The sequence below is a fragment of the Haliotis asinina genome, chromosome 16 (genome assembly GCF_037392515.1).
Source record: "Haliotis asinina isolate JCU_RB_2024 chromosome 16, JCU_Hal_asi_v2, whole genome shotgun sequence".
Lineage (NCBI taxonomy): Eukaryota > Metazoa > Mollusca > Gastropoda > Lepetellida > Haliotidae > Haliotis > Haliotis asinina.
Window position 1 is genome coordinate 16576061 of NC_090295.1, and position 26307 is coordinate 16602367.

Below are 26307 nucleotides of genomic sequence, written 5' to 3' on the forward strand. Positions count from 1 at the left end.
TAACTATAGCAAAATACAGTGTACTTCTAAATATATGTCATCCATGTGCTGAAATAGATCTCAGTATAACGCAGTTATTTTATCTATCCACCGTTAAGCAAGCTGAAATTTGACTTTTTTGTGTGTTGATATGTAAGACGTATATTAGTCACGTTCACTTCTGATAATATACACGTTTCGTAAAATTCGCTTTCTTTTTCGAGTCCACCGTCATGACGTAATTGTTGTTCTCGGGATTTAGATAATGTTTATATCGGTCGCTGAGTATAGTCGCTCTGAAGAAAGCTTGATCACAGACGTGTGTCAGCTGGCTCTGAATCAAGGTGAGTTTTAATTTCCAGAGACATTGGGAAGATCAGGAATAGATTCCTAATGCTGGTGCGTTACTTGTATCCTGTCTGTAGCGAGATGGTTAAGCACCAGAAAAGTGAGAGAGTATGGTTTTACGCCGTTTATTCCAACAATATCACGGCGGGGGTCACCAGAGATGGGCTTCATCAATTGTACCCATGTGAGGAATCGAACCCAAACTAACTCACATATATTGGTCGTTTATTAGGGTCATTTTTAACAAGACCCTTTGCCATAAATGCCTGTAGTTCCGTGGTTTTTGTTGTAGTATTTTTTTTAAATAAAAAAAGCTCGATTATTTAATTTTGATCGTTAAACGATTGCTCCCCCATTGTTCCCCTGTGCCAAACTCCCCGGATATCTTGGGGCACGGGTAAACTGTAGCGCAAATGGGTTGCGCAGGATACCGAAAATGACCAGTCTTCTTAAATGCGAGTGAAGCGAGCAAAGGTTGGCAACGTACTTCCCTCGCATCGGTTCGAAAAATATTTCTCATGTCAAAATAAAATATCGCCACCATGAAAACTATACACCTATTTCTTCACTGGGTTGTTCTCTCTCATTTCCAACCCCATGTTGAACAATTACTCACGTGAAATATATTTTATTCAACATTTTAAACGCAACTCGTGGTATAGCAGACCGTACTTCGCCTCCATTACCACTTCCAGCTTCCGGTTCAACGGAGTGAAGGGACAGGGTATTATTCCATATGGAATGCTTACAGTTACCTCCCCTGCTTCATTCGCCCATTACGCCAGAAGTGTTTTTATGTAATGTTTTAATGTTACGAAAATTCCAACAATAGCGACGACATATAAGACGAATAAACTCCAACAGGTTCATGATAAAATTAGGCAATATGGTACTTCTTTTTAATTTTTGCTTATTCTTGTTCCGTCACTTCGTTCAACTGGAAGCTGGCAGAGGCTGGCAGAGGATGTGCATACGTCAGAGCTATCACTATCTCGTGGTGCATACGTAAGAGCTATCTATATCCCGTGGTGCATACGTCAGAGCTATTTATATCCCGTGGTACATACGTCAGGGCTATCTATATCCCGTGGTGCATACGTCAGGGCTATCTTTATCCCGTGGTGCATACGTCAGGGCTATCTATATCTCGTGGTGGATACGTCAGGGCTATCTATATCCCGTGATGCATACGTCAGAGCTATCAATATCTCGTGGTGCATACGTTAGAGCTATCAATATCTCGTGGTGCATACGTAAGAACTATCTATATCCCGTGGTGCATACGTAAGAGCTATTTATACCCAGTGGTGCATACGTCAGAGCTATTTATATCCCTTGGTGCATACGTCAGAGCTATCTATATCCCGTGGTGCATGCGTCAGAGTTGTGTATATCTCTTGATGCTTACGTCAGCTATCTACACAAATTCCTATTGGACAATCATCGCAATGGTGCAGTCAAAACACACCCGTTTCTTAATTTTATCTCTCGGTTTGCGTTCTGGAGAAGGCTCTTTAATGTGTTGTGTAGAGTAATTGAATATAACTGAACGCCGCTTTTTGAGAACATTCCAGGCACGACACCCGAATTGGGTTCACAAATTGTACTTCACATGCCGGCACAGAGATGATTCAGCTTAACATCACTGCCACAGGCTAATTTGCATATCACGTGATCGGACTATTCTCTTCTTCTAAACTTCTTCTTAGATAAGAAGAGACCGGCGCGGGCTTCTCCATGTTTTACTTTTTTTTACATAAATAATCTTCTACAACTGCGACAGTAAGGTATGGAACAATTCATATTTATGTATCAAAGGGGATCGATTGTTTGCTTTCCGTCGGCTTCGATGACAGCACGTGATGCCCCCATTCGTCACCACTCGCCCCTTTCCTTATCCTCTGAAAAGGACTTGCCCCCCCACTCGACGCTTGTTCTGTGCGAAAATACGACAGGTCATTCAGATTCGAACGCGCGCAGTGGATATTGTGCTTTGAAAAAAAATCCTGACTCCTTACATCCATTATGGCATTATGCTATTGTTTAGGAAATCGTGAAAAGTAAATACAACCAGCTTGGTACATTAAGAAACTTTTTGAGCAATTCTGCTGTGATGCCATGCCCGAACGCCAAACAGACTGTAATTTCGGATTTTTTTAAGAGATAAATTCCCCACATGTACACGTATGTACATTCCGATTCCGTTTGTGTGAACTATACAACTTTTTATACTGACTTAAAATGAATTAGTGCTGTCAACTAAATGGGATCGCTAGTGAGGTTGTTAAATTATTCTTGTTCTTATCTTTTTGTATGCATATTTATTTGCCATGACGAATAAAGTGATTGAATTGATTTACATTTGTATATGTTGTAATTTAAAGATCAATACTGTCGTAAACGTTTATTGCAAAGATATATTGTTCGTATGTGTATCCTACTGCAAAATAACGATGTGTTAAGCACCGTGGTCGTGTTGGTTCTTGGTCTTTTCAATGCTGACGGATGTGTCGAACACTCGGATAAGTCGAACTTTCCCGTTGGACCCGACGAGTTCGACACAACGGGGTTTGACTGTATCGTCATATTGAAAGTACAAAGAACGTACCTAACAGAACTGTGTTGTCTAATGTGAAGTTTTTGATAAAAATCATGCTACTGACGGCCGGAGATTCAAGTACACGCAAGTGTGTTTATTGACATAACGGCTCTCACTGGTCCAGCTGAGCGTTTTTCTGGCGATCGTGCGGGCTTGTTATGATGATTGTATGTGCACGTCCAACGGTTTTAGGAAATGTAATAATAAATCGATTGGCGTTTCAAACCAATAATATTCTGTAAAATATACTGTATAAGTATTCAAAGCTATCTTTAATTTCAAAGTCAGTTTGGACTTTCTGCTTTGGCATGTAATGTAGCATTTTTTTGTAATTAAATTAATTTTATTTGTATATTCAATGAAACAAATACCATTTAGTCAGTAAATCTTTTTTCTAAAATATATTTTGAAATATAAGGTGACAATTACGTCTGAATATGTCTTTAATGTGTTTTCCCCTTCTTTTAGTTGTTTTAGCCTGACTCTACTCTGTTTTTAAGTATCATTTGAATCAAACACGACCAGAGTTACCGTTTCTGTCGCTATTCGGCTTGTCCCGAAATAACACGAGTTAGTCACGAATGTCACAACCGATGGAAGCAAAGGATCGCTACCTAAAAGTGTTCCACGTTTTAAGATATTTTCTCATTAAAACTAAACCATTTTAACAATGATGTTTAATTAGACTTGTAGACTCATAAAAAAATAGTTAAGAAATATAATCCTAAAAAAGTATAGGAACTGTACTGTCAATGTACGATGGTCGAAATTGGCAGATATATGAGACTGAATCACTGTTGATACAGTAATAATGGATGTTTTGAGAATGCATCACCACATGGAATTCATATAAAGCAAAGCTATTCGTTCAGTTATTCCCCTGTTAGGTGACTGGAGTATGGCATGAAAATTTCAGGTTTACAATTTTCAGTCAGTAGTGTGTGATTTGACCCTGAAAACCCTGACCATGCACAGACGCAAGAAAATTATCGGAAAAAATGGTCTACAGTGATTTGTCGACCTGCCTCAAAAAACGTCTAGATTCATAATGACACCCCATGCACGGGTAGGAGGCTCACACGTTGTGCACGTGCTTCCCATGCAGTGTGTTTGCGTGTGATGAGAACGTGAACTGATTCTGCATACACAAGATGAATGTCATTATGACGTTCCTCAATGGGTTTTCTTTCTGCCAGAAATCAAAGTTCAGGTTCCCCTACTTTTTTTAAGAGTATATGTACATTACACTGAATGCACTATGCGTGACGACGCGTCACGTCATTTTTGCCTGTGGCTGGTCACATGGAACCTGGTAGGAGTTGATTGTACCTCCGTGGTGAGTCCACGTCACTTCCGCCTATCACAGTCAACTTACACCGTAATATATACACAGAAACCGTGTTAAATTTGAACCCGGACTTTGGCTTGATGAGATTATGCTTTACCAACACCTCTACCCCACTGTCTTCTCAATACATTAATGACACAGACCATATGTGTCACACACCATATATAAATCACAATGTGGGTATTGGGCAGAACAAAGACACTACGCTGTTGGGTATAGCCCCTCGTGAGGCAAAAGGGCGAATTCCAGTAAACTCCCTGATAAATGTTTAAGTGTAAGCAAAGACACAGGGGCTATTATGTGTTGGTTTTTGTAGATGGCAGAAGATGGAGTACGCCACAAGGTTGTGGATAACGTCGATGACTGCATCAAGGCTGTCGATGACCTCCTCAAGCAGCCGGTCGTTGCTGTGGACTGCGAGGGAATCAATCTCGGAAAGACGGGCCCTCTCACTCTCCTCCAGGTGGCCAAACTAGACGGTTTTGTCTACTTGTTCAATGTGTTCGTTGAGCCAAAAGTCTTTATTGAAGGCCGACTGAAGTCGTTTCTGGAAAATCGAAACATTGTCAAGGTTTGTCTGTCAAATGATGTCAATGATCAGTGTTTCTGGTAGGACACAAACTCAAAATAGATCTTAAACATTCTCACGACTGCCTCAATTTTCCGCCATGTTGATTTACTGGGCTTCAATTTAAATTTCGGGATGACAAATTCAGACGTGTGTTATTGGAGGACGAACAAATATATTTTTGATCAATATATTTATTATTACACGTTTTCAAAGCTTATGCACCTCGGATGATCGTGTTCGTATCAAGAAATGCGTAGAGACGGAAGTAAATCTATGCAAAATAAGAAAGTCTGTTGGGGATTTCACACTAACACAATGGCCTGTCTCAAACTGGGTTCCACAACAACCAGTTGATGATAGGCGTTGAAGCTCAGATCACCTCATCAAATGAATGACCTTTCTTTCAATTTTAGGTTTTTCATGCGTGCAGTGGTGACAGCGCGGCCCTGAAGTGCCAGTTTGATGTCATGCTGAACAATGTTTTTGACGTGCAGGTATTGTGAAACGATTACGCTTCATACTCTCGTTCAGCTTGTTTCATTGTTTCATAAACAAGGCCATACTCATTCATATTGCATCAGCGTACAACCAACCCATCAATATTGCGTCTATGTTCAGCCAGCCCATCCTGATCACGTGATCCATGCTACGCTAATGTACAATCTCCATATTTTCCACAGAGAGCTCTTTTCATCATTGAAAAATCTGAAGGAAGACAACTTCCATATTCCCGGAAGTTGATGGATGTTTGCAGCCGCTACACTAACGTCACTTCCCTTGAGAGAAAGGAAGACGTCACAGTAGGTTACACGTAGCTGAAGAAGAAAGAAAGTGGCATTACTGACAAACCTGAGTTCACTAAATACTGTGTGGTACCTATTTGTACTAGGTAGAGCAAAAGCGACATGTATACATAATTTCGTATATAGTTGTCGGTTTTTTATGTAGAAAGGTGGTATTTTATCAAAAGAAAGTTTTCAATGGGTTTGTCTTAAGTCAGTCAGTGTTTCTATACAGCTTTCCACGGTATAAGGCTTTATTTGGTGTGTTTTTTCATGTGTTTTTCATGTCAAAATAAAATTTCGCCACCATTAAAGGTATACATCCATTTCTTCATTGGGTTGTGCTCTTACATTTCCAACTCCATGTTGAACAATTACTCACGTGAAATATTTTTTATTCAACATTTTAATCGCAACTAGTGGTATATCAGACCGTACTTCGCCTCCATTCCCCTTTCCAGCTTCCGGTTCAACGAAGTGAAGGAACAGGAGGGTATTGTTCTATATGGAATACTTACAATTATCTCCCTTGCTTCGTTCGCTCATTACGCCTGAAGTGTTTTTATGTAACGTTAAAATGTTCTAATGTTACGAAATTTCTAACAACAGAGACAACAAATAAGACAAATAAATTCCAACAGGTTCATAATAAAACTAGGCAATGTGGAATTTCTTTTTAATTTTTGCTTATTCTTGTTACGTCACTCTGTTCAAACGGACGCTGGCAGGGGTAACGGAGGTGAAGAACGATCTGAATGCCACGAGTGGCGCTTAAAATGTTGCGAAAAAAAAACATTTCGGGTGAGTAATTATTACACATGGGGTAGGATATTGAAGAGTACAACCAAGTGAGGAAACGGGAATGTATCTTTGATGGTAGTGATTTTTTGTTTTGACATGAAAAATATTTTTCCATCTGAAGCGAGGGAAGTACTGGTCATATTCACTATGATGCCGAACTCCATTTGCGCTACAGTTTGCCTGTGCCTTAAACTAGTAAGTAGGCTGGATACAAAATCGCTCCTATTGTGCTCTGTGGTGCCGAAGTTCTGTCAGAATGATTATATTAAATCGGTTTTTAAGGGGGTCTAGTCTCGTTTTTATCTGAATTTGAGCGTCGGCTTAAATGTATTTATGAACAGAATTGGTGTACATCACTTCAAAATGGCAGTAAATCTCAGTCAAACATCCATGGAATTGTACTTAAATGTACTTGCCCAGTGCATTGATGTATTTCGCATCAGACGCATCAGTAACGTATTAAAATTGGAGTGTATTATTATTTGTTTACCTATGCGACAAAGGTTATAATGAAAATGACTACCATTATGTTCTCGTGTCTTCCAAATTTAAACTTCCGCTTGAAACGTTTACCTTAAACCTATTGTACCAATCCAAGTAAAACTTAAAGGTCCCATGCAACCAAAAAATCAAACATAATTAAAACACAATTATCACTTATCCATGACATATAATCATGTAAAAAAAACAAATAAACAAAATCATAAGTGTACAATTGCGATTCAAAAGTGCAATATTTTGTTCTTGGGCTTACTTCCCTCGAAACGAAGCCCTCGGGAGACCGAACCCAGTCATAGCAGGTAGGGGTGCACTCCACACTCCGGCGCAGCGATGACTTAGCAAAACACTATAACATATACAATGCTGGCTCGCCACATGGAACTCTGGGCCCAAGTTTCGAAGCTCACTTAGTACTAACATAGACGTAAGCTAATGTATGGCACTTACGGCTATCTTAGAGGTGAGAGAGCTTAGAAAATCTAGGGCCTGGGTAGGAGAGTGGGTACACTCAATTGCAAAGACGGCTTCCGATTGGCTGGTTCATTTGCTGTGGGCTCATCGTGTGTACAGAAAGATGATCTGTTTGATGGGCATTTCAGAAGTATGGCGAGTCACAAGAAAGTAAGATTCCTTGTGGATAACAACTTCATTTATTGTACTTGATGCATCGTTTCAGTATAGATTCATATACCGTTGTCAAACAAAATAATTTACACTAGAAGAAGTTGTTATCCATAAAGAATGTATATCGAGACGTTGGGTTTTTTAAATACATGTATTCTGAATTTGTTCGATCCAATCAAAAATCATCTCAGTACCGATGGTGAACTACTGTGTGGCTAGCAACTGTCATTCGTCCAAGTACAAAGCAGGAGCTGAAACTGACAAGAGTTTGCACCAGTTTCCGCCACATCCAGTCATCCGAGAAAAATGGATGTAGTTTGCAACCCACAGACATAAAAACATGTGTGTATGTATGTTTCCTTAATTACATAATGTGGCACGAGTCATAAATCAATTAATTTTGTTTATGACGTGTAGCCTGATAAGTGTTAAGTTCAAATTGCATGTGGTCAATGACTGAAACTGTGCATTGCATGTTGTCTTTAGCAGACAGGCAGGCAGACATATGGGTGTCAGTAAACCAGAAATTGAGCTTTCTCTGTGAAAGAAGCTGCCTACCACAATCAACAAGTTTTTTATGTAACGAGTAGATTATTTACTTCTTTGTGTACACAACCAAGATTAGACGACTGCTGACAACCCCATACTTCGTCCATGCATACTGTTCAAGCTCCGCGAACCTATTCAGTGCTCATACGTTATGGGCGCAGCGCAGCACAGATGTTGAAAGCGCTTCTCCCAGGGGGGAATTTAATGAATCGTTTGAACTATAAGTTGAATTGGCATTTTTGATGATTTGTTTCAATAAGTGCATACCGAACAGTATCAAAATCTGCAAAGTTGTGCTTTACGTTGCATGTGACCTTTAATCAAAATTCCTCATGTCATCATCAGTTTGATAGTATATGAATAAATTATTCATTATTATTATTATTATTTATTTGGCATTATTTATGAGACAGTGCATCGAAGATATTAATTTGTACTGCACACACTATTTTTTCATGTACAATGTAACCTATTTAGACTGCATAAAAATTGAATGTTTCTCGGGCACATTTTTTCAAAAGTGACTAGAGAGGAGGACATTTTTAAAAAATTTGAGAGAAAAAAGTGACGCGGGAGCAACACATTTTCATTTTGTGCTCTCAGAAATACAGATTGGGAAGTTTAGCACGTGTTAATGAGTTATAGATTCAGTGACACCTGTTCTTACAGACACTCATTCTTATAGCGGACAAGTGGATGATCGGGACGCGGCCAAACCAAAATAAATTTTTCTGAATGGTAAAAAAATATATTGTTACGCGTACAAATGAAAGTGACGTGCCGATGCCCGAGAAACATTTCACTTTTTTTGTTTAGCCTTAGTTATGTGCCGATGGCCTTCACTTCTAAAATAAAGAATTCGACTGATTTGCTGACGTACACACGAAGAAACACAACTGAAGCTCTTTGGTGATTTTTAAAAACAAGGACAGTATTCTTAGAGGGACAAGTCACAGACATTGTGTACGTGTTGCGAAAGCACCACATAGTTGGTCCCAAACTGTGAATTTGTCAGCGTCTTACGTGCTCAATGGACGACTCAGCCGATGTTGACTGGTGAATGATAAACCCTGATCAGGACAGCATGAAGTTCTTTCGTCACTGCTGCAAATGTGGTGACCAGTGCTGATGACGTTACTGCTCTTGCTGCTGATGACGTCACTGTTCTTGCTGTTTGTGATGGCACTGCTCTTGCTGCTTATTATCTCAGCATTTTGACGCGTGTTTCAAATAACCTCATTCAGCTGTGATTAAGACTGACGAACTAAAACATTTACGTCGTTTGGGGCTTCTGAAAAAAAAACGGTTTATACCTTCTTTTGTTGGTCAGTTTATTTTACAAGCAGTGTATTCAAATCAACGGATCGTCAGGTTACCCCGATGTCATAGGGGGTTCTGCTTTTTCGGTAAACCCGTGAAGATCAGGGTTAGAATTGATCTTCAGTTACCCATGCTTGTAAGAGGCGACAAACGTGATCGGGTAGTCAGGCTCGCTGACTTGGTTGACACATGTCATCGTATTCCACTTGCATAGATCAATGCTAATGCTTTTGATCACCGGATTGTCTGTAGATGGAACAATGCTGGCTGTCACGTCAAAGAACGTTAATGCAACCGATGTTTTTAACCATCATGATGTGACACGGTTAAGAACTTTTCTTTATGATTCTGACTTTATGATTCTTTTCGTACATTTCAGGCCAAATTGGACAAGTGCAATGCTGCTTATTGGGCAACAAAAGAATTAACACCGGAAATGATCGACTACGCATGTGCAGATGTACGGATTTTAATACCAGAGGTGTATGAGAAACTGAAAAGGTTGGTCAGGAATGTATTACGCTTAATAATTTGCCGTGACAAAATGTGTAAGAAATCCCCACTGAACCAGAAAAATATAACACTGACAAGTCTAAGATTTTTAATGACTCTTCAGATACAGATTCACGAGAGAGGTTTCATATACAGTGCAAATGAGTCAATTCTAAAATAATAGGTCAGACATATAATGTCAACTCACCGAAGTTTTGATATGAGAGTGAGAAACAGTTAAGCAGAATGTAACACAGCGCGGTCAGGCAGCAATTATGAAGATCAAGTATTGACAGAGACAGGAAGATATATATTCCAGTTGCCTGTGTGTATTTTCCGTGTCGACAAAACGGCAACTAGCCTTTATATATACAGTCAACAATTCCTGAAAGTTCGAGCACTAACGACCATCGCCATCACTGTAGCATGCTCTAGACCAGCCTCGTGTTTACCTCATAAAAATAATCAAAGGAAGGTAACTCTATTGAACTACCTTAAAGGCCTACCGATGAAATACTTACACCACTGAACTTCTATCATACGGAATGTGACCCATAATAATTATTTTTCAAAACACTAAACTTTGTGACCCACTAATAATTATTACTTAATTAATAAATTCAATTTAAAGAAAATACTCTCGTAACAGATGTCACTAGCAGGGAGTTGTGAGACAACACGAGGTGTAGTGTCAACAAAGAATGATACTTTTTACTGTTTAACGTAGAGCATGCACGGCAGGGCTACACAGAGGCTACCAGGGGAAGGTGGCAGAAGGTGGCTGGATCGACTGGTCAGTTGGTCCCTCAAGGTCCTTAGCTTGCCTTTCTTCTGGTTTGTCAGCGTTCACCTGCTGGCTCTGCCCTGTTTGCCTGCCCTGTTTGATAAGGATCTCTTTGTCTGTTCCGCTTTTATAGACCGCATATAAAGGCAGATGAAGGTTCTGCAGTTCAGACTGACATAATCTGCGAAGGTTCTTATGGACATATTCTGCCCAGCTGGGAATATTTGACGAGCTTGACATGTGTCCGACAAGTGTACGCAACAATAGTGTAACACAAGGTCAGTCAAATAGTACCTATCATATCTCAAGTTTTATGGAACACACTGCATGTAATACTTACATTATACATTGTTTCAGTATAATTGACGATAAGGATCTCTGGAGCGATTTCAGGGAAAGGGTAGAATACCAGCTGAACTGTCGATGGAACGAAGCAGTGAAATCAGAAAGCTATGAAGCCACGTCAGTCGTGAAGAAGGTTCTGCACCAGTTTGAATCGAAGTACTCTAGCGACATTGCCTTTGCTGATATTTCTGACGAAGATGACATTCAAGCTCTGAAACTGGTCCGAATCACAGAAATTGACGAGTTTCCTGCTCTTGTCAGGAGGTTGAAAATTGAATTTCTCAAGAACGAACTGAAGACGATTGAAGAAGAGATGACTTCACAAGGGGACTCATTTATTGCGACTTCATATTACTTGAATTCGTTGTATGCGGCAAAGAGAAGCAACAGCTCAGAACTGAAGAACGCAGCTCAAAGACTACAGCAAAGAGTAAATGAAATACTCAAGAAAGACCTCATCGTCAAATACACGGAGCTAACCCCAAACAACCATCTCAAAGATGGAGAGAGAAGGTTGCTACAAGATCTCCCAGTATCAACCGGAACCAGCTCAGCTGTCAACCCCGTCCTCCGCCATCTTTACAACGTCGTCATCGACAGCGACGTCGACAAAATCGAGACTCTGAGGCTGAAACTCCGGCGCGAAGGTAGTCTTTTCAGACTGAACGATGCAGACGTCAGACAGTACAAGTACTTCATCAGCAACCCTGGGGTCCCTTCCAGGCTTAAGACTAAAGCTAAGCAATTTCTGAGGGAATTAGAGGACGCTGGGTTGGTGACACCTCCCAAACGGAGGCCACGGAATCAGTTAAGATAAATATGGTATGTCTTTAGAATTGTCTCCATGACAAGAACCTGAGTTGTGTCTGTTTTCAAATATACTCTTGTTCCAGCAATGACGATATTTCATTCCACAAGTAATGCCTCAATATTAATTGTGTGAAACAATTCCATGATTGCACTGTTTCTGAATAACACGAATTTGCTTCAGCCCTTTGTGCCTGTCAAGAACCTTCCTATGTATTGTGAGCTACAGAACACCGATGTTGTGATACTCTGCTTTGAGAGATGGTATTGGAGATTTTAATGTTAACACGTGAGAGAATGTATTTAAAATTAATGTTCAGGGGTCGCGAGGGCTTGAAAAACACATTTTCAAAAAGGCTCTAAATTTGTTTTAGCCTAAAATTTACCCTAACTGCTAACAATTAGTCCTAAAAGATCTTATATTTAGAAAATCGCATCAACTTATGAGTCAAGGAAACAGATGCGCGGTTAAAATACCTTGCAATGAGAGAAAGCCTTAATTATTCTTCACCGCCGAAGATACCCAGTGCATCGGTGTTGCTGATGGTTGGTCCCACGTTTGACCAAGCGTTTGTTTAACTATTATGGTTTAAATGCGTTTCTGCCGTTTTCTAAATTGTTGTTTGAATCCTAAAAACTCCCTCAGAAGGCCTTCAGTGCGATGGCTGATAATGTGTCAAGGTCAGGACGACAATCATTCGTCACCACGCGCCCCTTTCCGTAACCTCTTATTCGACTTGTCCCGGAATAACACGAGTTGGTCACGAAAGGTCGCATTCGTCACCACTCGCCCCTTTCCGTAGCCTCCTATTCGGATGTCCCGGAACAACACGAATTACTTACGAATGGAAGGATCGTCAGTGTGTGGGCCTGAAACGATCTCATCTCACACGTCTGATCATTTTTGTAAACTAAGTATACTTAGTAATTTAATGAAAAGTGTAAATATGATTTAGCCTCTTCCATTCTCCTTGCTTTTGTTGAGTTGCTATACGTTTCCTTTTCGCTAGAAGTGTTGGTGGGAGCAATTGCTAGTGTTAATGTTATGCATACACTTGTGTTTTTTTAAAGGACGTTAAATACCATTTTTCATTCTTCAACAGTAAATTAATGCAAAATGGCAAACGGACCATTTAAAATAAACATGTTTCTATTCGGTTTGATTGGCATTTCAATAGCTGATGAATAATAAGAAAGATACAATGCTTTATGGATGACAAAGTTGTTGTCCATGCAAACTATCGTACCTTTCTTATGTTTTCTGATAATATTGCCAGGGGTCTAAAGCGAAAAAGCGTCAAAATGAGTTCATCTCCCCTAGGAGGTATTATCATGCTATGTCTGTCCTTGAGATATTATTTGTTAGCTTTTCACAACTGATGTTTAACCTTAACGAAAGAGACTTCTACTTTTTACTAAAATCATATCAGAATATCTGACACTGTCCGTTTATTTCCTTGTACCATCAAATGAAAATTCAACCGACGCCTACATTTTAAGTTTAGATTTGTTAGTCAAGGTGTTTAATGTTTTTGCATGTAAATTAATGCCTGTGTGCAAACATTATTGTATCATCAGTCTATTGCATCCTTTAGATTGCCTACCTTAATTACTGAAACTGTTACTATGCTTTCTTGTTTTACGGTAGTCTTGTGTACATCCTGATATCAAGAGCGGAGCTACGTGACATTAATTATTTCATTTGTTGCATGTAAAACAATGTCTATATGCAAACATTATTGTATTTTCATTGTATTGAATCCTTTAGATTGCCTTCTTGGATTACTGAAACTGTTACCATGCATTCTTGTTTTGTGATAATCTTGTTTACATCCTGACATCAAAAGCGGAGCTACGTGACATTAATTATTGCATATTTTTGCATGTCAAACAATGCCTATATGCAAACATAAATGTATTTTCATTGTATTGAATCCTTTAGATTGCCTTCTTTAATCACTGAAACTGGTTCCATGCTTTCTTGTTTTGTGATAATCTTGTATACATCCTGATCCTATCCTGATCTCATCCGTGACAATGATGTAACACTGTCTTTTCAATTATGTTGTGTCAGCTTACACGTTTTAAATTGCTTTCATTCACTATATTTGTCAAACATATTTTATTGTAAACATGTTATACCCTATGCTCACGTTATGCCCATATGAACTGTGATTCTTGGTCAGGGTGATATATTCTAGACTTAATGTGTCTCTTAAACTTGTTGCGGGTTCTTAACAAAACTTAGAAGTTAATATCTTTGTATTGCTATATCTTACCTGCAACAAATTTAAATCGCATCTTCAATATTTAACTTAACACCAAATAAACACGTTTGACGAGGTTCTTGTGTTATGACCTCTCTTTTTGAAAAGACCCGTGAAGGTCCGGATCAGAATGTATCTTCAGTAACCCATACAGACTTGACTGACGCGTCATCGGTTCCCAGTCACGCAGATCGATGCTCATGATGTTGATCACTGGATTGTCTGGTCCAGATTACATTATTTACAGACCGCCGCTATAAAGCTGGAATAATGCTGAGCGCGGCCTAAAACTGAAATTCCTCACTCATTTGCTAGTATTGAAAACATGACACGTTTTATGGATAGCTTCATTTTCAATTATTAACACCACCGTTCAAAGCTAGTTGCTGCTCCTTCATCAGGTGAAAAGATAGATAGACAGATACACTTCGACACTTTTCACAATATTCCATCAATAACAATGAACACCGGACTTCACACATTTCACCCATGTGGACAATCGAACCCGGGTCTTCGGCTCGACGCGCGAACGCTTTAGCCACTTGGCTACCCCCACCGCTCCAGTATGAAGTATTAACCCGTATATATATTAATAAAGATTAGTTTAAAGAAACTTGTTTGATACCATTAATTTTTATGGACACTCTTTAAAAAAAAATATTACGGTTTCGCCTTTAAAGTTTGAAGACTTATCTCCCTTTATCATTCACCGCTGCTATGCAAGATGACAATGCACCTTCAACATTTCTCTTCCTTCTATTGATAAGTCAGAGAATCGCTTTCCTAATCAAGAAAGTAAAATGTGTCTTCTGACTTCATTAAAAAGAGACTAATCATTGGATTGTCTGGTCCAGTATCGATAGTGTACTGTCAGCTGTCATACAGCTGCGTAACTCAACATAGGACTCTCACAGTCTGAGAAATCACTGGTTTGATTGATTTCGGAAGAATAATGAATGTGAATCACCACATCCGACATTTTTTCCATTACGTATTTAGCAAAAAAGTGTCCATTTTAGTATTGTCTCTTTTCTTTGGAATATTTGTTTCGAACTATTTTGAAATTGGAAATTTCAAGTATTTTCTCGCAACCACAAGTATTCTCCAAAACTTGAAATTTAAAGCATTTAGTGTTTGCTTTTAGTATTTCCTCTTAAGTTCAGGATTTTTAAAGCAGGTTGAAAGAACAAGGAACGACTCTAAGCAACGAGATATTGATCGAAGCAACGTAAAATATACCTGAAGTGACGAGAAGCCATCTGAAATAAAGGAAGCCCGGCAAAACAATCGAAGCAAAGAGAATAAAATATTTTATGCCGCAATAGTGGCCGCATTCGGCTTTCGTAGGCACACACACATCTGTAGCCCCCGTTCCGATAATACCCCTGTCTGCGCCACATCATAGTGAACGGAATAGAGTTACCTCCCTTCGTTCCGTGAATGAACTTTCGGTTTATGATCTTCGTATCAATCCAGTCTCTCTTGACTTAAGCGGTAGCAGTGTTTCTCAGGTGTCTTGACTCTTGACCGATACACAGTAAGGTACGTGTTTTAAAAAGGAACTCAACATACTCTAGAAAACTGTCGCACATTGCATCAATTGTCTTTCTTTCATGAACAGTTCGCCCCGTCTCATAATACATAGATCTAACTAGTCCTAGGCCAAATGCTAGAAAAGTCCCTATCTCTCAGGATCTCTCAGCAGCAGTAAACGTGTTATTCAGTGATTAGTATGACAATTCCCACCCTCCAAAATTTCTTGTTTATGTGGAACTAGCTACAGGAGGTATCAGGTTACTAAAAATTAACTGGGTTCAGTCCACTGTTGAAACAGTGTCCACATGTTCACAGGCAAACTGCTTTAGTATTGATCGCATTGTCTAATGGGTGGTGACAAAGCACTGGTGTTCAGCATGGGCAAGATATGCAGTATGGGTGATAAGGCTGGGTGCATCATATTACCTGATTTTGATTCTATCTCAACATTTGACCTGAGAGTATACAGTATGCTTTACACATTATCGCATTGTCTCAACGGTGTCTTGAATTTGCACTCTGATTCTGCAATACAAGTTGATCCGGATATTTTAATACAGTATTCGTGAGATAAAGTTTCTGTTAGGTTACAATGACATGTTATTGTCGTACAAATTATAGTAAATATTCATTTGAATAATGTGGGTCCCATTACCATACACGTTATGGTAAATATACTGAGTCAAAAAAGAAACTTCACAAAATGTAATTTTTAAAAATAATGAATATTTCTTCTCTGATGATACATCTATGTATCCGGAATGGGATCCCTATCTTTCGACTCTAGATAATCGTTAGCAAAACCCACTCACACCCATCCATTCGTCGTGCAAATGACGTTAGTGCCAAATCAGGTTTTGCACGTGCAGTCGATCACGTGATCTTTGCATCGAAGTTTTCTTCATTTGCACGTGTTTGCCTTGGCCTCAAGAATTGAACAAACACTTTTAAACCACAGTTCTAATGGTACTTTAAATGCCACGATTGTCAAGTGTGCAACGTGAACGTGCCGTTGGCGTGTTGCAAGCGGGAAGATCAGTTACTGACGTCGCAAGAGCAATGAGATGCAGCCGTCGTACTGTATATGACTTGCGACGTCTTCTGCAACAAACTGGCACCACTTCTGATCGACCAAGGTCGGGTCGTCCACGTGTGACGTCAAATCGTCCTATGTCACCTACGTGACAGATTTCTGCCGGCTACACGAACCAGGGCTGAGATGTTTAAAGGTCGACTGTCCTCACAGACCATTCGAAATCGGTTGCGGGCTGCCAATCTCCATTCTCGACGTCCATATTGTGACTTGACATTCTGTATACCCATGTTTTGGAACGGCGTGTAGCCTAATGGAACTGATTGTGGCACTGTCAGTGTATCCAGTACATCACACAGATCAATGAAATAATAACAATTTAACCATCTCACTATCTCTTGTTCTTTTATAGTGCCCTGAAGAAAGAATGTGAAGTTTCTTTTTTGACTCAGAATATTCAGTTTGAGTAATGTGGGTGTCAGTACCGTAAATGTTATGGTAAATATTCATTTTGAGTAATGTGGGTGCCAATACCATATACGTTACAGTAAATATTCAGTTTGAGTAATATGGGTGTCAGTACCGTAAATGTTATGGTAAATATTCAGTTTGTATGATGTGGGTTTGATTACCGTACACATTATTTTAAATATTTCATTTGTGTAATATTGGTTTCATTACCGTATAGTTTGCGGTTAATACAACATCACTTCCTCCATGTTACGTTAATCACACAACGTCACACACCGACTTAATGACAATGACTCTTATTGGGCAGACTGTTTTTCATAGCCCCTCATCAGGCAATAGACTGCATTCAATAAACTCACTGATAAAAAAAGACAATGTCAGGACCTTTTTTTGTTTTGTTTTTGTAGATGGCAGAAGGTGGCGAACGCCACAAGGTTGTGGATAACGTCGATGACTGCATCAAGGCTGTCGATGACCTCCTCAAGGAGCCTGTCGTTGCGGTGGACTGTGAGGGAGTCCATCTCGGAAAGAAGGGCCCTCTCACTCTTCTCCAGGTGGCCAAACGAGACGGTTTTGTTTACTTGTTCAATGTGTTCGTTGAGCCAAAGGTTTTTACTGAAGGCCTGCTGAAGTCATTTCTGGAAAACAAAGATATCACGAAGGTATGATATCAGGTATATTTTGGTGTTTGACATTAGCAGCGTGGATGGTTGACATGAACGGTGTAGATGTTTGACGTGAACAATGTGGATGTTTGATATGAACAATGTAGACCTTTCATATGAACAGTGTAGATGTTTGACGTGAACAATGGATATGTTTGACGTGAACAATGTAGGTATTTGACGTAAACAATGACGATGTTTGACATGCACAATTTAGGTGTTTGACATGTACACGGTGCATGTTTCACATGAACAGTATGTGTTTGACATGACAGTGTAGATGTTTGATGTAAACAAAGTAGATGTTTGACGTAAACAAAGTAGGTGTTTGACATGGACGATAGACTTTTTACATGAACAATGTAGATGTTTGACACAACAATAGGGATATTTGAAATAAAATTGTTATCCCTAAATCATTCCCATCTACCATTCAACGCCTCAAAATTGCCTAGAATTTTGGACAGTTCCAAAAGCAGTTCTAATGCTTCGTCTGCTTCAGGTGTTCCATGCCTGCAACAACGACAGTGCTGCCCTCAAGTGCCAGTACGCCGTCATGGTCGTCAACGTGTTTGATGTACAGGTTAGCATATTAATGGAGAGCGGCAGAGTAGCTTAGTGGTTAAAGCGTTTGCTCGTCACGCCAAAGACCCGGGTTCTATACCCCACTTGGGTACAGTATGTGAAGCCCATTTCTGGTGTCCCCTGTCGCGATATTGCTGAAATATCATTGAAAGAGGGGTAGAAAATCCTGAAGATCAGGGTTAGAATTGATCTTCAATAAGCCATGCTTGTCGAAAGAAGAGACTAACCGGAACGGGTGGTCAGACTCATTGACTGGGTTGGCAATTGTCATCGTATCCCAAGTACATAGATAGATCCTCATGCTATTCATCCCAGGATCGTGTTGTTCTGATCCGATTATTTTCAGACGCCACCACATGGCTGGAATATTGCTGAGGGCGGCTTAAAACTAAACTTACTCACTCAGTACATTAATGACACAGTTAGCCACACAGGTCATTGAACCACTATTTGTGAGCACAGGGCTTACATGCCTGTACCCTGCTGTGATGTGCACTGTTTAGAAGTATTTGGCGAAATGTCAATGGAGGATATGTGCAATCGAATAGGAAACAATACGTTTTAATTTAATGTTGTTTTCATGTTAAATTTTAACGTCAGTCGAATTCAGTGTGGACCGTCACTCTGAGATAATCAAGATAACAATTGAAAAATGGATTCATCATTTCGGGGCCTCTTATTTGTTCGAATATGTACGTTCTTTCAGGCGGCCCAGTACATAATTGATAAGTCCGAAGGGAGACAACTCCCGTCTCACCGGAAGTTGCTGGACCTGTGCAGCTTGTACACAGACGTCACATCCCTTGAGGGGAAAGAAGAAGTTCAAGTAGGCCATATCAATCGTTTAATAAACTTGCCATTTACTGCGTCATGTAGTTTGATGTGTGTTTGAGGTTAAATGTACTTGTGGACACACAGTCTTTCCTTGCTTGTGTAAGACAGCTGGTTACGATATGAGAATGACTTAAGGAGTCGTTATCAGGACAGATAACTGCTACCGACCAGTTATCGCCTTATATTAACGGTATGTACTCCGCCGTTCGTTAAATTAATTAAACAATATTAATTATGACACTTACTTGGCTGTTCAACGATACTTCAAGCCCGTTGTCTGTCGCCGATCTTATTAGGGAATCATTGCTGTGTAAGTAGGTATTGTCTGACAACTTGTATCAGTTATCGCAATTTGCCTTGGGAAAAAATATAGAAATAATTAATGACTGGAACTGTTCCGGCCCGATAAGTGTTATCCAGTGATAACTGTTCGGCAGCCACTACAACACAACTAAGAGTACAGGTATAGACCCCAGTTAGATACGTCTCGCTCTTTCTCTCTGATCTTATGTTGCGATGGACGGTGTCAACTACACATATGGTATTGTTGTCTTAAATGTTGATGATTAAATCAGCAGTTGGCATGAAAGTTAGTGTGAAATGACGCCGGTATTTGCGTGTATCGATCCCTCCACATGGCACGCATTGACATTTTTTTCGTCCATCCCCCTTTAAACCAGAATGTAATTAGATGGTAACTATTTTCTTCGATGTACAGGCGAAATGGTACAAGACAGATGGTGCGTACTGGGCTAAAAAAGAATTCTCACCTGAAATGGTAGACTACGCATGTGCAGATGTGCGGATTCTGGTACCGGAAGTGTATGACAAATTGAAGAGGTAGGTCCGGCGCAGTGGTGACTTAACATAAGGCCACTGAAGCCCTGGATTTGATTTCCCACATTAAGGTGCCCCCTTCCATGATATTGCTGGAATATTGTTAAAAGCGCCGAAAGCGCCATACTCAGTCACTCACTCAAACGTTTTAAGAGACATTTTATTATCCATACAATGAAACATAACCGAGTACATATAAATCATATGTTATCCACGTGTTATAAACCCTAAAACGAATTTCATTGGTCAGTTATCCGACATGACCTCCATGACCCCACTGGGAATGTGGAACTACTTTTTTCATTCATAACTTTTTACTACAAATTTGCTATGAATGTTCAGTCTCGCTATGACCTCCATGACCGCACTCGCTACTACGAGAACAAACCAATGAAATGCTATCAAATACAAAACGTTACAAACAAGCAATTTTTCACACACCGTGTTTATTGATGTAAGATTTCAAGAAAAGGTAAAAATAAATTCGGCTCGATAACGACAAGTGGAGCACACGTCACTGGCGACAAACGGCTAACTAATCACAGTGCCCGCAAACATATGATTCACAAGTTGCTAGACAATAACGTAGCTTCAACGCAAATCGTGCAAGTGTCTGGACATAAGATTGTACAGAGTGTGAACAAGTATTCACGCCTTTCTGATACACAACACTGGGAAGTGGGAAATCTGTTGTCTTCGACCGGAAATAAGCCTGCCATGTTTCCATGCTCGCGTCGCGCGTCTTCAATCGTTCCATCATCGGCAGTTTGTCGGAAATAAATCTAACATCCCAATGCATTTCGTACACAAACACAAGCAAAGCCTTGTCTAGTGATGTTGTTCACACTATCTTCGGAGGCCCAATAAACGGGGGAAAATTCCACAACATTTAACAACCGAGCCGTTACAACCCGTCGCCGTGTTGCTCGCTCTCCTCTCATTGACTCTTCTGACGACGGAAAACTTTACCATTAACAATGTTTCCACTTAAACAGTTCTTACAGTTACTTAAGTTGATAAAGATTACAATTCAAAATGTGTTTGTATTTTTTATCTTCGTGCGAGAGTAGCTTGTCAATATGTCGCGCTCTTTTCTTAGTAGCATTACACAAGGAGTTTACGTCCATAGTGCCGTATCACTGTATTCTTACGCGACCTTGACCTATACGTCAAGCGACAACAGCTGATTTCGTTTTACATGGAGTTGTTTAGATATAAAAAGTTAGACACAAATGGATAATAAAGAAATTAACACACTAGCTCTCGCGCGGGAAATATGCATTTTTTCTGACACTGGTTTCGTATAAACAATATGACACACTCGCTCGTGTATCAGTCTCTCTTTATTCACTAGCGTACATGGAAACAATTAAATAAACTACCTCACTGTTCAAATGCATTAACACCCTGTGACGATCAATGATATAATCGGTCGAATAGTCAGGCTTAGTTGATTCAGTCCATTGTATTCCATTGCGTGTCATGCTCATGTCTCCAGGATAAACGTTACGATCAATCTCCACTATACCCTTGATGCATCTACGGCTCAGCCCGATAATTTTATCACCTTCCTTTGCAGGCTCCACACTTTCACAGTAACCAATCAGTAACCTTTATATCTGTTAACTGACTTTTTATCCAATGAGGTGTCAACGCTGGGAAGTTGAGCGTACCAATCACATGCTCGCTTCTTCAATTATCTAAACGAACTTGGCAACACCTATCATGCAGAGTTACTCTGAAAACCTGTCCGTATGGACGATTTCCAAAAATCTGAGTCGCACTGCGAACAAAATTTGGATATATTCTGGTCCAGACTCCGTTGTGCCGTGTTAAACAACAAAACAACCAACCAACTCTTCGTATATCATTTGTAATTGAGGGGCGGTGGGGTAGCCTTAAAGATAAAGCGTTAAAGACCCGGGTTCGATTCCCCACATTACTACAATCACTCCAGAGCTCCAGATAACTTTTCAAGCTATTGGGTATTTACTCCCATGTCTGTTTATGTGTGCGTAATTGCTTGTTCGAGGAGTTACTAGCATTTTGTATACTCCCACTAATTTAAAGAATTTGAGTACTTTTACACAGTAAGAGTTTCTTATCCTTATTGGGTAAATAACTCTCCTACATATATAAATATAAATGCTTCTCAGTTGACTAAAAGTTGTTATTAATTGTTATATTGCAAAATAGTTTTCAGTCATTTTCAAATACTCAACATGGAAGTCATGTTACTATTACAGTAAACTCCGGACAGAGGCTACAGCTATAACAGTATATAGTTTATATAGGCATCGCCTACCATTTGCTAATGCTGTTATAGAGTTTGGGCGCCATGACGAATCATACGCAAACTTGTCAGTTAATTGAGTAAAGTACGCAGGTATTATAGACCTATCGGATTTTAAGTGATTCTTAGTGCGTTTTTCGTACTTCCAGATTTGTAATTAATTGAGTAAATATGACTTTTATTTAGCAAAATGCGGCAAGTACGCGCCTTATCTGGAGCTCTGTTACAATGTATGAAGCCCTTTTTTTGGTGTCCCTCCGAAAAACACTAAAACCTCATACATTCATTCAATTTACACCGCGTTGATATTATTTCAGTTTTGTCGCGGGGTGTGAATAACGGGCAAGAAGTGACTCTAAAATATGGACATTTTGAGAAAATATCAATGACACCACTGTTTTATTCGTGCACAAGAAAAAATAATCATTTTGGTTTTCCATTTGATTTAATGACGTGAGTGAGTGAGTTTAGTTTTACGTCGCACTTAGCAATATTCCAGCTATATGGCGACGGTCTGTAAATAATCGAGTCTGGACCAGACAATCCAGTGATCAACAACATGAGCATTGATCTGCGCAATGGGGAACCGATGACATGTGTCAGCCAAGTCAGCTAGTCTGACCACCCGATCCCGTTAGTCGCCTCTTACGACAAGCATAGCCACCTTTTTATGGCCAGCATGGGTTGCTGAAGGCCTATTCTACCCCGGGACCTTCACGGGTCATTTAATGACAACATTAAGAACCGAGAGAGTTGCCAATGCACCCGTCTACATTCCCGAATGATAATCCTATTCATGTTTGAACTACATTTTACAGGGCACTTGATGAAAAAAAGCTGTGGGCAGAGTTTAAAGAAAAAGTAGAATTTGAATTGAACTTTCGATGGAATGAGAATGTCAGAGATGACAAGAATGAAGAGACCATGACTCTTGTTAAAAACATACTTCGCGAGTTCTCAACAAAATATACCAGCAATGCCAAGCTGGATGACATCACAAGCGAGGATGACATTCAAGCGTTGAAACAGATTCGAATGCAAGACGCGGGACAGTTTCCTGATATTGCCATGAAACTGAAAAACCAAATTCTAAAAAAGGATATGGACGAATTGGACCAAGCCTTAACAGAAAAGGCCGACTCCTTCGTCCCAATGGGATCGCACTTCAGAATGCTGGCCGGCGGCAAGAGCAGCCCTGATCCTGTACTAAGTATGACAGCACGCAGACTAAATCTCAAACTGGATGAGATTCTGAAGACGGACCTAATTACCAAGTACAATGAGACAACTCCAGGGAATTACATCTCGGAGGATGAGAAGAGATTCATGAGAAGACTTCCATCGTCTACCGGCACCAGCCCTATTGTAAACCCCGTCCTCCGCCATCTTTACAACGTCAGCATCGACGGCGACGTGGAGGAAATCGAGACCCTGAGACAGAAGTTCCAGGCTGAGGGGAACCGTTTCAGACTTCGAGACGGTGATCATAGGCTGTTCAAATACTACATCAGCGCTCCTGAAATCCCATTTAGACTCAAGACCAAGGCTAAAGGATTTCTGGAAATGCTGGAGAAGGCTGGAATCATCTCAAGACATAGGAAGAGACCGTATCGCTTTTAATTATCACCAGTTCCTACCAGACACTTGCTTATAAAACGAAAATCATATCTAATATGTGAAAGAAAATTTCATAATGACCATATAATGTATCATTTTTCGGAGGCACGTCCTGACGTTAAGAGGTCTAATGTACCCTGTGAGTGAACCGAACAAGGATTAATTCGACTGGCCATCTAATGATTTGGAATGTTGAAGAACACTATATAAGAAAACACATGTGATAGCCATTTTATTTTGCCTTGCAATGTAATTTTCATAAAAATGATAGAATTCAGTAGTTTGATAGGAAAGAAAGTTGTAAGCGGTGTCTGCCCAAACACTACTAAAACATGCTAGGATGTTGTTATATTTTTGTTAGTGTAAACTATATATCTTCATGTAAAGGTTATTATCTATTCTATCTATTCTATATTATTCTATCTATTGATTTAGATTCTCTATCGAAAGTGAAATAGGGTACATTGTAAGTGCCAGCGATAGATTATCACAAACGAGTGTCTACAAGAACTCTATTACTGTTTATTACACTTGCTTTTTCGTTTTGGATTTATAGTAAGTAAATTTTTGATGATTGGGATGTTGGAAGATTCTTACTTTGTAAACTTTAGGGAGGCTGATGTTACAGGCCACATTGTGAGATGTAAACATGAGACGGACGGTCCATTTAATTAGTGTGATACCCGTGCATCACACGTGACACGGTGAGCCGATCAGAGGAGAGTACTGTAAGCGGGGCGTCCGTGCTACATGTGTGCATCAGTCTCGTCTTGTCTTCTGTCTTGTCTTCTGTCTTGTCCAGTCGTCGTAAATAAATGTTTTGTGTGCCGGCCGGTGCCTTGATTGGTATCCCTTACATATGGTGGCAGCGGTAAAGGAAATTGAAGTTGCAACAGATGAAAACCCGACGTGTGAGTGAAAAATTGACTTTGTTCATTATTGTCGTCGCAATTTTTGTTGGGTGTTCAACGCGGAGTGAGGCTAACATGTCCGTCCCTGAGGGAGAGAATGCTGCTGGCTCCCAGAATACTGACCAGTCGTGTACTTTCGGAGGAGGTTTTAAAATGCCAGTTTATGATCCTAAGCAAATGACATTTTCTGCATATATTGACAATATTTATGAACCAAAAGCCTGGGGGTTTGGTTGGAGTTAAAGACAAAAACTTCATGGACTTTCACGTGCTTTACCACCGGGTCATTGTACTAGCGTGTTTGGTCTCTGCCCCCCTGAATTAAAATCTGACTTTGAAACTTTCAAGAAGTATTTGATAAAAGAAATTGACAGGACTGTTGAACGTAAACAAAAATGCAGCAAGTGATTTCCATACTTTGTCACAAAAGGTTTCTGAAACCATTGATGAATTTGCGCATCGTTTGGCTTTGAAAGTAGACGAGGCTTATCCTTCATTTGCAAAGTCAAATAAGGAAGAACTATGTGCTCGGCGTTTCTATGATGGTCTGTATTCCAAATCTGACAGTCTTGTAGATATGACTCGTCGTTTACAAGATACTGAGTCCCAGAAAAACTTGGATAATACTGCAGTATTGCGTATCAAATGTTCATTTTGCAAAAAAACTTGGTCATAAGGAAAAAGATTGTCGTACTAGATTACGCTTAGTCTCTAGTCAGGTGGGTACACATTCTGGTGTTATGTCACAGTCCTTTGGGTCACGTGGTGCATCGGGTTCCGGGAGACGTACGCATGATGAGAGGAAGTGTTACCAGTGTGGTATGCGAGGTCACATTGCACGATTCTGTCGTAAGAGAGTGAATGTAGTGCGACCATCCAAACTTGTTGAAATTGGTAGGCTATATACGCAAGCAGTCATTGATTCGGGTGCGTGTGTGTCATGCATTTGTGTTAGCTCGTTGGAGAAGGCTTTTCCTAGTGGTGTGTCCATACAGGAAACAAAGTCGAAGCTTAAGAGCTTATCTGGCGAGACATTAGATACTATCGGTACAGTTGATACGTGTGTCCGTATTGACGGTAGTATCTACGAGTGTATTTTCCATGTGTTGGAAAACAGTACCGAGAATGTTCTACTTGGCTGGGATTTCCTATCAAAATTTGACAGGGTTACTCTGGTACCTAAACATAATGAAGTCAAACTGGGTAACTTAATCGAGTGTGGTAACAGGGTTGCCAGTGTACATTTGACTGAATCTGTTGTTATACCACCAAGGTGTCAGAAAGTGTTGAGGGTGTCTGTTAGTCGGAACCTGGGTGATGGTGAACAGATGATGATTGAACGGAATGAGAATTTTGAAACCAAGACAGGGCTGTTTGTAGCCAGGTCTGTTAGCTCGAGGAATCTGTG

General features: G+C 40.0%; 1 protein-coding gene across 1 annotated transcript; it reads left to right on the forward strand.

Annotated features, from left to right (window-relative positions):
• Positions 1–285: 285 nt before the first annotated feature.
• On the forward strand, positions 286–24820 carry LOC137267648 (uncharacterized). The gene is made up of 12 exons (XM_067802124.1): positions 286–323; positions 4591–4845; positions 5259–5339; positions 5526–5645; positions 7500–7550; positions 9802–9923; positions 11056–11818; positions 17565–17819; positions 18325–18405; positions 19114–19233; positions 19960–20081; positions 23190–24820. The coding sequence occupies exons 2-12, from the start codon at positions 4591–4593 to the stop codon at positions 23989–23991; spliced, it is 2772 nt and encodes a 923-aa protein (XP_067658225.1). The 5' UTR covers positions 286–323; the 3' UTR covers positions 23992–24820.
• The last annotated feature ends 1487 nt before the right edge of the window (positions 24821–26307 follow it).